This window comes from Diabrotica virgifera, chromosome 5 (genome assembly GCF_917563875.1).
Source record: "Diabrotica virgifera virgifera chromosome 5, PGI_DIABVI_V3a".
Taxonomy (NCBI): Eukaryota; Metazoa; Arthropoda; class Insecta; order Coleoptera; family Chrysomelidae; genus Diabrotica; species Diabrotica virgifera.
The window spans coordinates 26,643,437-26,660,718 of record NC_065447.1 but is presented as its reverse complement, the minus strand read 5'-3'; the positions used below and the strand labels follow the sequence as shown (position 1 = coordinate 26,660,718).

At 34.6% G+C, this 17,282-nt stretch overlaps 1 protein-coding gene across 1 annotated transcript; it reads left to right on the top strand.

Moving 5' to 3' along the window:
* The first annotated feature begins 6,665 nt into the window (after positions 1 to 6,665).
* LOC114325997 (odorant receptor 49b-like) lies at positions 6,666 to 16,558 on the top strand. The gene is made up of 7 exons (XM_050651304.1): positions 6,666 to 6,710; positions 6,997 to 7,227; positions 13,057 to 13,598; positions 14,454 to 14,553; positions 15,882 to 15,986; positions 16,041 to 16,196; positions 16,284 to 16,558. The coding sequence occupies exons 1-7, from the start codon at positions 6,666 to 6,668 to the stop codon at positions 16,341 to 16,343; spliced, it is 1,239 nt and encodes a 412-aa protein (XP_050507261.1). The 3' UTR covers positions 16,344 to 16,558.
* The last annotated feature ends 724 nt before the right edge of the window (positions 16,559 to 17,282 follow it).

Below are 17,282 nucleotides of genomic sequence, written 5' to 3'. Positions count from 1 at the left end.
AAATTCCATTGGCCATTCTAGATTTGCCGAGCTCTGCAGCATTCTTAAGCGTCGAGCCTTATGCTGTGATGTCAAAGGTAACACCAAAAGCAGACGGTAAGCTCGGTCCCGTTCCAAGTAATCTTTGATGAACTGTTCTTGAGACTACTTTTCCTCTAGCTGTAACTAAATCATCTCTTACTTTATGTACACTGTCCCATCTCTTCCTTATAGCAAGATGGCGCAAATCACGGCCTTGCTATATTCTATGACGTCCAGATTCTTCACGATGCCGATAAATCTCATTATTGGACTATCTCCTTAAAACTTTGTTAGTGGATTAGCTTAAACCGGTCTCTTTCATGCCTACAATGTGTCCTTTTTCGAAGTCTCTTAAGGGGAACAGAGCAAAATGCAAAATTTTGACGCATGTCAAAATTTTCAATGTGTTTTAAATGTAGATATTAATGTTTTTCGAATCCTGATTTTTGAAAAATTTAAACGCAGAATGAAAGACTACTTACTTTATTACCGAATTGCCGAAAGTCCCTTAGAATAAATAAAAAGTTTCTTTTGAATGAAATATTTGCAATTGAAAATCACAATAAATTTTCATTATTACTTTCACCCCTGTAACTTATTAATGCCTGTAAGCGCTCTTGTTGCTCTCAAGCAACGTTGACTTCAAACTGTTAAATATCCATATACGTCGAATTTTACCACAGTGGGACGGTGTGGTATGCAAGCGACAGTAGTCCGTCTATGATTTCGGCATGTGCGCCACCTGTATTAAAATATTTGAACTTAGTAAACATAATTTTGAGTGTGAGATTTCAACAGCAGTATTGTAACGCCGACGTTGATAGTTAAATATAAACAAATCGGCAAGTTAAAACTTGTATTTTGCTGTAATATTTTCAGAATACATTTAGGAAAGGTATATTTACAATCTAGAAGATACAGTTATTTTCTATTTTGAGAAGTTTTAGCAAAAATTTCACCTAAAAAGTATGTTGTTTAGAATCAACGTTGAGGCTAAGTGGTAATGGTAAAAACATCAATTTTCTTTTCAATTATATGAATAAGTCGACGACATGATATCACTAGGAAATACAAGGTGTTACTCTGGCTTATCTATGGACCAAAAGGAAGATACCGATTTTACAATAATGGCTAAACGACAATTCTGCGTCAAAAATGTGACATGAGTCTATGGTTTACACAGGCTAAGAATTGCTTTTCTAATTTTCATAACTCTCCATAAATGTTTATCTTTATTTTTTCTTGTAACTTTTTAAGTATTAAAGTACAAGTTTGTTTATTTCTGTAGTTTTTCTTACATATTGTAAGCCCTAAAAAATTACTTTTGTTAATGGTGATCCCTCGTTTGCTCGATACAAAAATTTTAATCTCAAACTCTTAGTGTTGCTTTGGAGCAACGTTCTCATTATACCCCTAATGGACAATGTTACTTGAGGGCAACATTTTCAAACTCCACTTTTTATACAAACATTGCATATACCAACCCCACTGATGCGTTCATAGTCGCTTAAAAAACACACACGAATTGTTAGAATTTTATGTCAATGATTTTAAGGTGTGAGGGTTACAGAGTTAAAATAAACATTATAGAAGTTTTAGGGACTTTTGGTCCTCAGTAATAATGTAATCTTTCATTCTGCGTTTAAATTTTACAGAAATATTTATTTCTGGGATAGTTTTCTGGGAGTTTTCTCAGGATTCGAAAAAAATGAATACATTTAAAACACATTGAAAATTTTGCATTTTGTTCCGTGCCCCTTAAATGACGAAATTGACAACGACCGCGAAGTCTTGGATTTTTTTATATTCTCATATACTTAAATCAAAATTAATCCAAAATGACCAAAAATTAAAAATTTAATAATTCCATCAGTGGGTATATTATTTTTTCAGTAGCTGTAGTTTTAACATTTTACGGAAAAATAGCTACGCATCATACCAGGGTCTATAATTTTCCAATTTACCTAAAACCCGTAATTGACTAGTAATCATCGGCTGGGTATTTTTACCCGTTGCGAACATGCAGGCCCTTGCTAAAAATTTTTTCAGATAATGTGGAATCCATTTATCCTGTATGTGTGGGTTGTAGAAAACATGTCTTTAATTTATCCCAAAGAAGGAGAATATCGTGCTAAATGTAAGTATGTAGTAAAATACAATTATTTCTTTATTATCTTTAGCGATACATTTCATGTTTGTTTGATTTTTATACAACTTCGAAAAATAAATACATTCGCCAATTCATTTTATGAAGTAGTTATGTAAATAATAGGTGGTGAAGTACCTACTGAACTCTAATTGGACGCGTTTCGGTCCAACAGGAGCCATCATCAGGAATTACAGGAAACAAACTGACCTAAATACATTACCATATTATTAAAAAAGTAAAACAACATGGAGAGACAACTGAGGTGGGCGTAAGCAGGAAATTAAGGAAAACCCCAGAAATAAGAACTCTAAGCAAATTAAATTATAAATACACATCTCCAAAAAATTAACGCATCACCTTAAAAATTCGTCATTTTTAATGTCTCGAATTTCCTAAATCTGTTGTCCGATTTAAGTGATTTTTTAACATCTTCTTCTTCGTGTGCCATCTCCTCTAACAAGGTTGGCAACCATCACGGCAATTCGCACTTTCGATACCGCTGCTCTAAAGAGATCAGCAGAAGTGCAATTAAACCAAGCTCTCAAATTGTTTAACCAGGAGATGCGTCTTCTTCCGCGACTCCTTTTACCCTGTATTCTTCCTTGTATTATTAATTGTAACAAGTTATAACGCTCGCCCCTCATAACATGTCCCAGATATTGCAGTTTTCTGACTTTAATTGTATTTAAAACCTCTTTATCTTTTCCCATTCTTCTCAACACCTCGATATTCGTGAATATCCACCCAACTTATTCCATTTTTTAACATGTTATAGCCTTATTCTTTAACAATATCGATGTAATAATATTGTTGCTAGACCGGTAAATTGTCATATTACAGGTGCACCAATCAAACTGATTTTTTATCAAAGTTCGCGTCACCTTGTGGAATATTCTATCATTTATGAAATAGTGAAATTAAAACCTAACTATAGCCTCATGTTTTCTTAACATTCTGGTTTTTGATTCATTCGCTTATGTTGGATAATAAAAAAGTTAGGTACTTTAACAACTAGCCTTGTTTTTCATCAATACAGGGGGTTTTTAAATAAGTATAGCAAACCTTAAGGGTTAATTCTGCATGAAAAAATAATGACAGTTTGCCTTATAACCGTATGTCTGCAAATGCTTCGTTTCCGAGATAGGGGTTGTTGAAATTTTTCTTACAAACTAACGATTTATTTATTGCTCTAAAACCGGTTGAGATATGCAAATGAAATTTGGTGGGTTTTAAGAGGTAGTTATTGTGCATTTTTTAACATACAATTAAGAATTTTATGTTCACCACTGGCGTACATAAGGGCCATATTATCCGTATGCACGCCAATGGTGAATATTAAATTTCTAATTGTATATCAAAAAATTCGCAATAACTACCTCTTAAAACCCACCAAATTTTATTTGCATATCTGAACCGGTTGTAGAGCAATAAATAAATCGTCAGTTTGTAAGAAAAATTTCAACACCCCCTTTCTCGGAAACAAAGCATTTGCGGACATACTTTTATAAAGCAAACTGTCATTATTTTTTCATGCAGAATTTTCCCTTAAAGTTTGCCATACTTATTTAAAAACACCCTGTATTGACGAAAAACAAGTCAAGTTGTTAAAGTACGTAACTTTTTTATTATCCAACATAGGCGAATGAATAAAAAACATAATGTTACGAAAACCTGAGGCTATAATTGCGTTTTAATTTCAGTATTTTATAAATGCTAGAATATTCCACAGGGTCACGCGAACTTTGAGAAAAAACCACACGTTAAAGAATAAGGCTATAACATTAAAAAATTTTCAACATAGAGATTTTTTCAACATAGAGACATCCACAAATTTACATGGATACAACCTACTAGGAATCTGCGCTCGATAATCGACTATATAATTCAACGTCAAACTTCCCAGCTGAAAACCACTGACGTAAGGGTATACCGTGGATCAGAATGTGGATCCGATCATCGTTTACTTATGGCCAACGTGATAGTTAACTATCGCAAAAACAATAATACTCAGGTAAAGAATATAGAAAAGGGACAAGAAGTAAGATCTCATAAATATAACCTAGAAAGCTTGAAAGAAGACTCAACGAAATTTCTATATAAATTACGACTGGCCACAAAATTACAAAATGTGGGACGAGAAAATATAACAGCGGAAGAATTATACCAGCAAATTAAAAAAATACATACATGAGGCTGCAAGTGAAGCTTTGGGGTATAAATACAAACATGAAATAAAAAATACAGAATGGTGGTCGGAGAATATGCAAACGTTAGTAAACAAGAAGAAAACTGCTTATCAGAAATGGATGTCAACAAGAAAGGAGGAAGATCACAAGAGATATGCAGCATTAAATCGAGATGTAAAAAGAGAAGTAGTGAAAAGTAAAAATGAGATGTGGGACCGAAAATGCGCAGAAGTGGATAGGTATATGGGTGGAACAAGAGTTGGGCAAGCGTGGAAGGTAATAAAGTCTCTCCAGAGGGAAGGAAAGGAAAAATCTAACATAAAGTTAATAGATCTTAAACAGTGGAAACACCATTATGAGATTTTACTGACAGAAGATAGATGTAAATTCCAAGAGATCGAAATGGAAGATTTAGTCGAACATACACAAATAGTTGAGATAACAACCGGAGAGTTAAGCGAAGCCCTCAAAAGATCTAAAAACGGTAAAGCAGCAGGACCTGGAGACATCCCAATTGAGTTGGTAAAGTACGGACCAAACATATTACATGAGATGTTGGTTCAATTATTTAATAAATGCTTAAAAGGACAAAATATCCCTGATGATTGGAATGTTGGATACATCAGCTCAGTATTCAAGAAAGGGGATAAACGCATATGCTCTAATTATAGAGGAATAACTGTTACCAGCTCAGTAGGGAGGTTGTACGGTCGAATAATAAAGAAAAGAATAGAATCAGAATACGAAGACATGGAAGAACAAAGTGGATTTCGTGCAGGAAGATCGTGCACTGATAATATATTTGTTCTGCAGCAGGTAATAGAAAAACGGAAGGCAAGGAATCTATCTACCCACCTATTGTTTGTAGATTTGGAGAAGGCATACGATACGGTACCTTTGAAAAAACTGTTTCAAACATTGACGAAGGTAGGTCTCAGTAGAGAGTATGTGGATGCTATCGCAAATATATACAAAAATGCAAGAAGTGTCGTTAAAGAAGGAAACTTTATATCTGACTCATTCCCTATATCAAAGGGACTTAAACAAGGATGTTGTCTGTCTCCGACTTTATTTAAAATATATATTCAATCATCGCTAGAGCAGTGGAGGAAACAAGTATCCGGAATGGGAATAGACATAGGCGGTGGTAAATGTCTAACAACTTTGTTTTTTGCAGATGATCAGGTAGTCGTAGCGAATGATGAGGAAGACATGGACTACATGTTTAGAAAACTAAAGAAAGAATATGAAAAATGGGGCCTCAATATGAATATGTCAAAGACAGAGTATCTTAAAATAGGGGATGATGAAGAAGATCCAGAGTTAGAAATTAGAACCACGAAAAGATGTAATGAATATAAATATCTCGGATCTATAATATCTAAAGAAGGCACTACCAAAAGAGACATCGAAAAGAGAACGCAGCAGGGCAAAAAAGCGGTAAACATTCTGAGCTCTCTACTGTGGTCTAAAGATATAAGGCAAGAAACGAAATTGACAATCTATCGTACCTTGGTAGAGCCTATTATGACTTATGGGGCAGAAGTTTGGCAGATGACAAAAAAAGATAGGAAAAGAATAGAAGTAGTAGAAATGGATTATCTAAGGAGAGCGTGTGGTATATCTAAAAAAGATCACATCAGGAATGAAGATATTAGAAGGAGGACACATACTGTATATTCCAGTGTAGATAAAATTGAAACTAGACAACTAGTGTGGTATGGTCACGTGAAACGAATGAATGAAGATAGATGGCCAAAGAAAGCTTTAAATTACATACCACACCAAAGAAGAAGAAGGGGAAGACCTTCAGTTGCCTGGGAAGAAAATGTACGGCACATCATGAAAGATAGAGCCATCAAAGAAGACGAATGGATGGACAGAAAACGATGGCGGTCGAAATGCGAGAAGCGGCAGAGGCTGTAGGAACCTCGCTGATAGAGATAGAGACATTAAAAAATCACTTAAATCGGACAGTTTTAGGAAACTCGAGACATCAAAAATGACCCATTTTTAAGGTGGTGTGTTAATTACTTGGAGGAGTGGTACAGGGATTTCAGCAAAACCAAGAAAAAAAATCTACAATACGATCATCAAAAAGATCGTAGGTACTCTATGACGTGAAGACACGGAGATGTGGACAGCATATTATGACAAAAAACTATTGACAGCTATTGAAATGGTTGTATGGTAGAGATCATGATGAATATTACCACATGGCAGTGTTAGAAACGAACAATTAAAAAAGGATTGGGGTCGAAAAGACAACAATTAAGATTATATGGACGTGTAGTCCAACTGAATGGGTCATGAATTCCAAAAGCAGCGCGCAATTGAAAACCAGCCTAGAGAAGGTAACGGGAAATAACCAAAACAAGCTTGGGAAGTATCATCAAGAAGAGGATGAGCGGAAGAAACTGGGACGACGAGATTAGAGAATGAGAGGCATCCATGTTCTGTGTCCATTAAGAAATGAACAACGTAGCCACAAAGTTTCTCAAATTTTAATCTGTTGAATTTTCTTGTTCTTCGGTCTCAAATCTAACAATGTTGCAGCTCGGATTTTTGTTTGAGTGCCACAGAACCTCTTAATTCAACTCGGATATAAAATTTTAGCTATATAATTAGGTCTAAATATAGTTTGGTAACTTTAATGCTGTATTCCACCTTTTGAGTTTAGATGATCCTCTTCTTCGCCTGAAGAAATGTATTCAGTTACATGGCTATGATGGAAGAAGGAAATACTTCTGGCATGCTGCAGCAATACTAAAAGTATTTATTTTCATCGGACGAACAATTTACGCAGGACAAACTTTGAACCAACCCAAAAAACTTGCCGAATTAGTTGCAACCTATCCTGTAAGGTTTATGGTAAGAATTAAGTTTAACACCTTCACGTATAATGCCTGGTCGCATATTCACATAGATCTGCCTAGTCGTTCAACTTCTACCAATCTGCTAGTTTACACTGATTATATTCTAAAAGCAATGGAAAACATTTCTTAGATGGATTCTATTTGTACCGATTTGTCTAAATCATTTGGCAGGCAGAACATTGCCTTTTATTACATAAACTGGAACTTTTTGGTGTGTCTGGTAAACTTCTTTACTGGTTGAAAAGTTATATGTAAGACTGATTTTTGTTGTCAAACTGAAGAACTTTACTTCAACTGAATACTGGTACTCTGGAGTGCCCCAATAAATGTTCCCGTTTAGGACCTCTTCTCTTTGCAGTTTTTGTTGATGATGCCATCAGATCCTTGAAGGACTGTGAAATCTCAGCTATACAGATGGCATAAGATTATTTCGTATTACTCGAGGCTATTCTGATTATATTGGGTTACAGAAACCATTGGACAATTTTGCAAATTGGTGTGTTAATAACAAATTAATTAGTAATACAGTATTCTAGAACATCTCTATTGGTTGCTGATGTTGTATGTTCTGGAATAGCATTGTCACTATTTCGAACGTCGCCTGAAGATTCTGATATATGACTCATATTTCTGCCGAATTTTAATACATTACCTATATGGGATACGTCGAAGGTAACGTCCCGATCAGCAACTATATATGAAGGCCAAGGGTACCGGAATATACAGGACTCTCAAGCTCTGCATAAACTCCTCAAGAAGAAATAACAGTCTTTTGTCTTAGAAGGCCACAATTTTTTAAATCTAAATTATTGATGTCATAATTATATACGATTTTCTTCAAATTAGTTAGATCCCGCCATTTACGTTCCCGTAGCTGGTCTTGTCTCTATAGGACTTCCTGATCACCATATAGAGCCAAGATCGAAGATCATCTTCTAATCGCAGTACTCGACCAACTTATGGCTGGTGATTCCACTCATCCAGGCGATATAACTTCTTAATCTCCCGTTCTTTAAATATTAACGAGATTCCTTTAGTCATCTTGAGGTCTTAGGCAATACAGAGGGGCCAGAGGGCTATGGAAACGTTTTCCCGAACACTGTAAAGATCCTCCTGAACTTCTGTGGTCACGCCAAATCTAGGACTCATTCTTTCTGAGCAGATCTTTGATCTGATATGTTGAAAGGTTCGTGCTTCTTCCGTTTCATTTGAGTCATCATACGTATACTGCACAAGACGATGTAGGTGAACAACTTTTGGTTTACCTTTTGGCAAGTCATTTTTCATTACTTTTTAATTTCATACGGGCCTTCCCACTGTCTTTGTAGTTTAGAAAGGAGACAATCCTCGACAGCGTTGTGATTCCTATCAATGACTATCTGAATGTGTTGTCAGACGAGTTCATGAATGTTGTTCATTCTTAACTTCAAGTGGCCGAAGACTATCTTTGCTTGTAACATGTTCTTCGAAAGGTCTGCGACCTAGAGTTTCGCTAACTTTGGCAGATTCAAGTTTTGCTCTTGGTCGGAATATATCTCCAAAGGAACATCAAATATAATCACACCAGTATTAGGGAAGAGTCGACTAATGGTGCGCGTAGAGTAATTATGCGCATCAATGTTTCTAATCTCCTATTTAATAAGGGAAAATGAAAATGTAATATGTCAAAGTGTGTAAATAATTTTATTTCCTTAGCTGAGCGCTTTCGACATAAACGTCATCATCGGAGCTAATGGTCAAATACTAAAAAAGTACCGCTACATAGAGGTGTAAAAAGTGCATCTTAGGAATGTACATTTGATTTTTAAATTTTGAATGCTAACTTAGTCCTCCGTACAACAGCAAACAGCAAAAAAACAGAAAGAAACGGCCACTGACACGTTGCACAAAAACATATAAACTTTTTTCATGGTCCGGGTGTCGATATCACCCGTCCATCCTTGGCCTAGTAACAACAGAGGTTGTTACTAGGCCAAGGATGGACGGGTGATATCGACACCCGGACCATGAAAAAAGTTTATATGTTTTTGTGCAACGTGTCAGTGGCCGTTTCTTTCTGTTTTTTTGCTGTTTGCTGTTGTACGGAGGACTAAGTTAGCATTCAAAATTTAAAAATCAAATGTACATTCCTAAGATGCACTTTTTTACACCTCTATGTAGCGGTACTTTTTTAGTATTTGACCATTAGCTCCGATGATGACGTTTATGTCGAAAGCGCTCAGCTAAGGAAATAAAATTATTTACACACTTTGACATACTACATTTTCATTTTCCCTTATTCATTCAAGTGTGTACAAACTTATCAGTCTTTCAACTATTCCTATTTAATAAAATTGCAAAAACTATATTGTCGGGCCATCTATAGTAGCAACTGCCATATCTATCCGACACAAACAAACGTCAGGAGATACTTTACTGGTTGGCAGTTATCGTTTACCTACATGTTTTCGCGTGGTATGATATTCTTTGTGTGACTGAGAAAATAAGCCATAACTTTTTTTCTTGACAGAAATATAGTTTAAATAGTATTTATATCCTTTAGTTATTTACGATTTTAAACACTGATATAGTTAGTTTTGCTCGATTCTTTTTTGTTTTTATCAAATTTTGTGTTATGTGTGTAAAGTGTAACGTCGTCTAATGTTGCGCATTGCGCACCATTAGCCGGCAAGGTATATAAAGGTATTTTTTACGTTTTGTGACTGCGTCATAAAACGTAAACAAGCGTTAAACAACCGACAAAGTACAAAGTTATTTCAGAAAGTGAACTGTGCCATGATGATGAGTTGGAGGATCTCGTATCAGATCAAAATGACTTCTGTGTATTGTGATGATGGTAGCAAAAAAGACGAGGTATAGTGCAAGTGTTAGATATATTGTCAATGGTCTCATGCAATCTCAGGATAGTCCAAAAGGATATATTTGTGACTTCTGCAATACTTAGATTTTTTTTTAAATATCTGTAACTTGGTTTCTTATCTTTTTCCGTATATTTGTTTATTGCTTTAATATTTATGTTCAATAAGCTACATTTTCGAAGGTCATTTTTAAGTTCTATTATTACGCACAGTTATCCGACATATGCGCACCATTAGCCGAATATGTCGGGCAATTGTGCGCATTACACTAATTAGAAATTTTGCCTCCAACTCTTCTACTGTCCAACCATTCATTAAAAGCGGTCCCTACCAATATACCTAAGCCTTTGAAGTATATCTACAAAAAATTTGGAAACTGAAATGTTTCAAATTTGTGAAATATCCTGAATTTGCCTTAGGTGAGCACCAATAGCCGACTCTCCCCTATCCAAATTTTAAAAGTGGTTTTGAGAAATAATGCACTATTATTGTTCTGGTTTTATACATATTGGGACCGTGCAAGTTCGGCAAAGCGACCTCTATTTCTACGCTCTGTACTTTTATTCGCACTTTTAATTATATTGGCCAATTATATTAGTCCTGGTTGCTGGATAATTGTCAAGACCATTGTCCAAAAAAATAATAAGAAGAAAAAAATAAGATGCAGGTTATGTTTAGCAAACGTGAACAATTGAAGCGTTCGGACGAATAACGGTCTATGTTACAAATTATCAAAAATAGAGTTTTGGTATGAATAACGGTCTATGAAATGTGTAGATTCCACTAAATATTATAGTTTGTTAATATACCAACAGATGGGGCGAGTATACCAATATGGAGAGTGTGAAAATAAATTTTTAAGTTGGAACAACGGTCTAGACTTCTCAACGCTCTCTCGGGAAAAATTGGCAAGACACACAAGAAGACTCTCATTCACACTTACAAGACCTTTATTCGACCCGTCATGGAGTACAAATCATGTATCTACTCTCTTTGCTCAAGACAAAAACAAGAGAGGTTGTTGAGGACAGAGCGCAGAGTCTTGCGTAGATGTAACTATGAGCACTGGCGATATCCCTCAAACGAAATCCATAACATCTCGAACATCCCCAAAATCACCGAGAGAATAAACTCTCTGAACAGGAACTTCACAATCAAAGTAATCAACGGCCCCCCTTCCGACACACAAGAATCTCTCAAATGTTCCTGTTCATCTTCCGGCCACGTACTCTACCGAAAGCCCAAACGCAAAAAGATTCACGTACCGTCCGCTCTAATGCAAACATGCATTGACGAACTCCCGGTAGAGTACGAAAACATCCTTGAGGCTACCCCGTTAGCCTACCGTACCCACCTCTAACATTTCCTCTTCCTTACCCCGAACAGGGAGAAGTTGGTTTTTTGCGGTTTCCCAACTTCATCGCACAATTATACCTGTTCGTCCCAAGAAAATAGCCGCAACTATTTTCTCCACTCGAACGCTCACTGTCCACGCTGCGCTCAAAGCCACCTCCTGACCGCCCACGAGGGACGCAGGTTCGCCTGTCGTTGTACAATGGTTTCTAGGGAGACTGGTCGAGAGCAAAGCACGGACAGTACACGTAAATGTCTATGGAACCAACAACAATCCATCAAACTTTCTTCTCTGTTGACTTCTTAGCCTCTGGACACCACCGTCCGGCATAACCAAGGATCCAAGAACACCAGGACACGGCGCTTGCCCCAGTGTGTTTTTTCGGACTGTTTGCTTTTGCTGCCAACTCTAAACATTCACCACAAACCCTGAAGAGGACAAAATCCTAAACGGGGAATCACATTGTACGCATTTCTTCTTAACATTATCAAGACAAGCAAATCAAAACAATGTAGTTAGTAACAACGGTCTATGCGACATCAACGTCAAGCGTGCTTCGACTGTACCGAACCAAATCGGTCTGTTTTGTGGTACCGTGCGAATGGTTACCTTTTGTTTACATTCTAGTATTGTTTTGGTTGTAGTGTGGTTGTAGTCTATGTAGTTTTATTACATTATGAACGAAAACGAGATAGAACAAACCAAGAATGTTCGGTTTTCACCTACTGATATTCGTAGACTAAATAAATCAAAAAGAAATACCAGGCAGATAAAACTAGAAATTTGGAAGGATGTCTCTAGAAAAAATCGCAGAGATTCGGGTCTGGCATACACAACAAGGAAGACAAAAATCTTAGTTCCTGCTAAGACGGGTATAAATAAGAAAAAAATCATACAAGCGAAAGTTTTATTTTCATAAAATTAAAAATTAAACTTTACTGTTTTTTTTTTCGTTTTACTTCGAAATGATTATTAAAATAATACTATTTTCCATTCGTCTCTATATAGATTTATTAATTTTATGTTATTTGTTGAAGGTAAACGTATGTCGCAAATCGAGTAAACACATTTAATTTTATATCACATGTTATATTAATACATATAAATGTAATAATTTGTGTTAATAAAATTATTTCAAAAACAATTTTTACTTTTATTTGTGGAATAACGGTCTATGTTACATTTTCAGTCACAAACTTTCAAGAAATAAGCAACATGTTCAAACTCACCTTTTCTCGAAAATGTCAACTTGTAACATAGACCGTTATTCGTCAGAACGCTTCAATTGTATGTAGTAAATAAAATCCGTTATTAAAATGCAGTACTGCAAGCAAAATACAATTAATTAAATTTACCTTTATATAATAATTGCATATCATATCAATATTGTGGAGCAATATATAATTTTTCTGCTTCAATGACAGAAAGTATGAAATATACGTCAATTTGACAATTTCAATTGACAATATGAATTATTTAAGATAGTTGCAATATTTCTCCGCGACTCACGCACGGTCGTTTCTCGTTTCCCTTTCCAAGTACTTGCACACCGCGAATACATAAATAATCCCTTCTCAACTTCAAACTATTTAATAAAGATTACTTATTTTAGGCAATAGCTAAGTTGTACGTACTTTACATCGACAAAAAACGTATCGAATACTTCTACTACACTATTAACAACGAATTTTGGGATTACCATATTGCAGGTCCCAAGTTAGAAGCAGAAATTAAGAGAAGATTCTTCGCAACTAATATATTTGTACTATGCCATTTTATTGGAGCCATGTCGGTACTAACTTTTATTTCCCTCTTTCCTATTGTTGATATGCCAGAAGGAAAACGACCATTACCAAATATCATTTGGACACCATTTGATACTGACCCAAGCCCTCTACATGAGATTCTTTATGTGGTGATGTTGTGGAATTTAAGCTTGTCAGTATTTGGGAATGCCTTTTATGACGTATTGTTTATTTATGCGATGCAGCATTTATTTGTTCAATTTATGCTGTTAAAAGAATTGCTGAAGAACATTACCAAAGAAATCATGGATGAACATGAAGATTTTGATAAGTTATCATCTGAGTACTTTCAAAAAAAGGTGTACGACAGATTGACGATATGTGTTGCTCATCATGTAAAGTTATTAAAGTAAGTACTAAAAAATCTAATATTTATTCTCAATCTATATTTATATTATATTTAGCAATATACAGCATGATGCAAATCTATGGAATAAATTCATTATTTCTGAAACTGACGACTTAAAAAATTTTAAAATACGTCAATTTTAATTTTTATTGGACATCAATTGCTATATTATGAATATACCTCATTCGAAGGTCTCCTAGTCGTCTTTGGAACGATGCAGTTATTTGGATATTTATTTCTACATGTTTAACCGACACTGTTGGTTTATTAATACAATTAACTTATACTAAATGTTTAGTAAAATACTAAAGTCAGTAAATTCTTTCCTAACGTTTTTGATGATTTCAGCAGTTATTTGTGTAATTTCTGTTCTGATGCACTCTTTTATCTCTTCTATACATTATTCGGTCTACTTTGAAAAACTTTGCTCTTTAAATATCCCCATGAAGAGTCTAACCGAGTCAACTCTGGAGACCTTGGTGGCCATTCGGTAGGTCCTCTTCTACCTTCCTCATTATTAGCAATGATTTAACTTCCTTCATAGTAATTTCATACCTCAACGCCGTAATGTGGGGCCTCATCCTGTTGTAATGACAAATCGTTTCTATTTGGAAATAGCTGATTTAACTGTACCATCAGATAATCCTGAAGAAATTCCAGATAACGAGGAGCAGTTAGGTTTTCCTCAAATAATCTATACGATTGTCTATAATGGGCGAATCATTCACCTTCTCAGGATATTATGTCCTATATTCTTCCATCCGATATGGATTTTCACTTGCCTAGTATCTTTATTTTTTTTTCGTTTTACATTGTTTTAGTTAACAAATAAATAACAGTTTCTTATCTTTGCAGGTTTGGAAAAAACCTTGAGATATTTTCTTCAGGAGTCCTTCTACCCCAATTAGTAATGAGTTATGCAGTATTGGTTATTAATGGATATATTCTGAGTATTGTTAGTAAAACTTGTTATACTGAAACTGAAAATTATTTATTATAAGAAACTCATAGGTGAAAGATAGGCAGAGTAAGAATAAACGCTTTTAAAGAAATTAAAGGGTCGGATAGCTGCTCAAAAGGCTATCTCAGATTTGATTCAAGACAAAAAAAATCGAGAAGCTAAAATATTGAGATCTTTTTTAAAATATTAGTCTGAATATTACACACAGAACTGACCTTTTTATCGTAGACCCGAGAAATAGTAGACTACCCTGCTATATTTTTCAGTATGTTATTAAGCTAATAGATAAGCAGACTGATGGCCATTTCCTTCTTGTATTTTCAGTCATTGTATCCTATTGTTCTGGTATATGCTGGGGACATATTTACAGATATTTAATACATAGATGTTGGTATATAAAAAATTATATACATGTCTATAATTCAATATAGCAATCATCCCGTTGCTTTCCACGTCTTTATGCCGTTGACATTTTCTTATTAGATAGTTCTTCCGCCAATGTGATATACTTATTACCACCTGACTGTAGCCATAAGCTGCAATCCTTATATGTCTTTTACGGGATCCTTTTACACGTTTTACGTTCTGGCAATCGATTGGGTTTTAAGGAACCACGCTAACCGAATAGTGACTCAGTTTTGTCAGATTTAAGATTTTGTTTCATCAGAGACAACAGGTAAACCATTTTAATCAGATGCTATGTCAGAATATCAGCAGAAGTAGAGCTACCACCTACCCTGTAAGGTAGACCATTGATTACTAAAACGACAGACCTAGATAACATGTATGTTTTAAAACCAGGGTCATCATTCTCCATCAACTTTAAGGATATTGTGCCAGTACCTCGTGTATCTATGGATTGGATAAACGTAGAAATACGCTTACAAAAACCATCGAGCGATGTGGTTTGCTGCTTTTACTTTCAGTTTTTAGAAGTTGTTAATTTTACTACTAACGTATTCAGAATATTTCAATTCAATTATTCGATCTAATTCTAATATGACTGCGCCAATTTTTCCCACTTTTATGCTTTTTATGTACCTATATTCTTGCGAGCCATAATGGCCACTTGGTTGCTTTTTGGTAAATTCGTTATATTGGGAGAATGGCTGTAGTCCTATAACAACCAACTTTTTTGTACATATTTTATGATCTTCAAGGTGCATGTTTTATGATTTTGAAGATCAAATGGAAATTAGCTACAGCATTGATAAAGTCTTAGCTTGGCCTTCCCGTACTAGTTAATTTTACACCTTATTAGATATAATACTACCTACGTTGTAAATGTATATTTGTATATTTTATTAATAAACCTGTTCCAGGATCATAGTGATATGATGAAAACCACCATACTTCTAAACTTAACTGGCTCATGTCTCGTTCAACTAGCTGTATTTGCTTTTCAAGCATCGGATATTAAATTTCAGGTTTGTAAAAAGCATTCGATCGAATAATAATTATAAAGAACAATATTGTTGTAGAGCTTGTCAGTCATTGACTCCATTAACAACTCAGAATGGTTTTTGTTTAAAGCTCCGCTTAAAAAGGCTTTAACCTTTATTATAATGAATACCAAAAAGCCGATTTCGATTAATGCTGGAGGACTTTCCAACGTTGATAATGAGGTTCTAGTACAAGTAAGTTATGCTAGATAATAGTATTAAAAATAATCAAATCATTTCTACTCAAAATATAAGTATTTATTTGTTTCTTTTTATTTTTAGATCATCCAAAAAGCTTTTTCTGCAATTACGCTCTTACGAGCTTTAACAGCAGTCGAGTAAAAGTACCTATTTATGAGTAATAATCTAGATATGCAAAATTTTAGTTTATTTGACACTTTCTTTGTCTGTAAATTAGTAATTAGTTTACTTAACAGGATGCTTGCTCTTTTATACATAATATATTTTTTAAAGATACCCTACAATCACTGATATGCCATATCTGAGTATTTATTGTGGAATAAAATATACATATTGAATCTAAAACTCCTTTGAAATTATATTTCCTGATAACAACCTTAAAAATCCTGATCGACTTGAAGAAGGCATTTGACAAAGTAGCACATGTAATACATCTCTTGTATATAGAGATCCCGCGCCATCTTCATCGACCGGATCTTTATCTGTCAAATTGTTACTATGTGCAGATCCTATCATTATAATATGTAAACGGCAGAAACATAGCTATTACTTTAGTTTTCCTCGAAAGCTACATCTTCTTTCAAAGAAATTTCTCTAAAAATAGGAAAAGTAAAAAAAGAATGAAAAGACATATCCAGCAAAGCGCCTAGCGGTTCCATTTGGGAACATACATATTTTTGGCGTAATTACGAAAAAAAAAAACAAAAGATGAAATATTATGAAAACCTGTACCATTTGTTTATTGAAGTTTGAAAAAAATCTTTTAAAAACAAAACCGATGACCCCAGTGCAAAAAGTAATACATAAATAAAACACTTACACGAAACGAATGTAAATATTTTGGTACAAACAAAATCAACCGTAAATCCAAAAAGTTATTACACTGGAAAGTAGGTAAACTAAATTTGAGTTATTTATTAAGGTACCAGTACTTTAGAAGACTAATAATAATCATTTTTTTCAAGAATTTTTTTCTTAAAAGCTTTATTAAAAATGAACATAAAACTTTTTACATATTAATATCTAACTCTTAGAGAGTACAAAAAATATATTTTTTTCATTTATGCATGTACACTAATA

Bases quoted from the DNA above. Each gene is read 5' to 3' on its own strand.
- LOC114325997 (XM_050651304.1), top strand. From the start codon at position 6,666: ATGAATTCCAAAAGCAGCGCGCAATTGAAAACCAGCCTAGAGAAG. The intron at 13,599-14,453 runs GTAAGTACTAAA...TTATCTTTGCAG, and splicing joins CATCATGTAAAGTTATTAAA to GTTTGGAAAAAACCTTGAGA. The intron at 15,987-16,040 runs GTTTGTAAAAAG...ATATTGTTGTAG, and splicing joins CATCGGATATTAAATTTCAG to AGCTTGTCAGTCATTGACTC.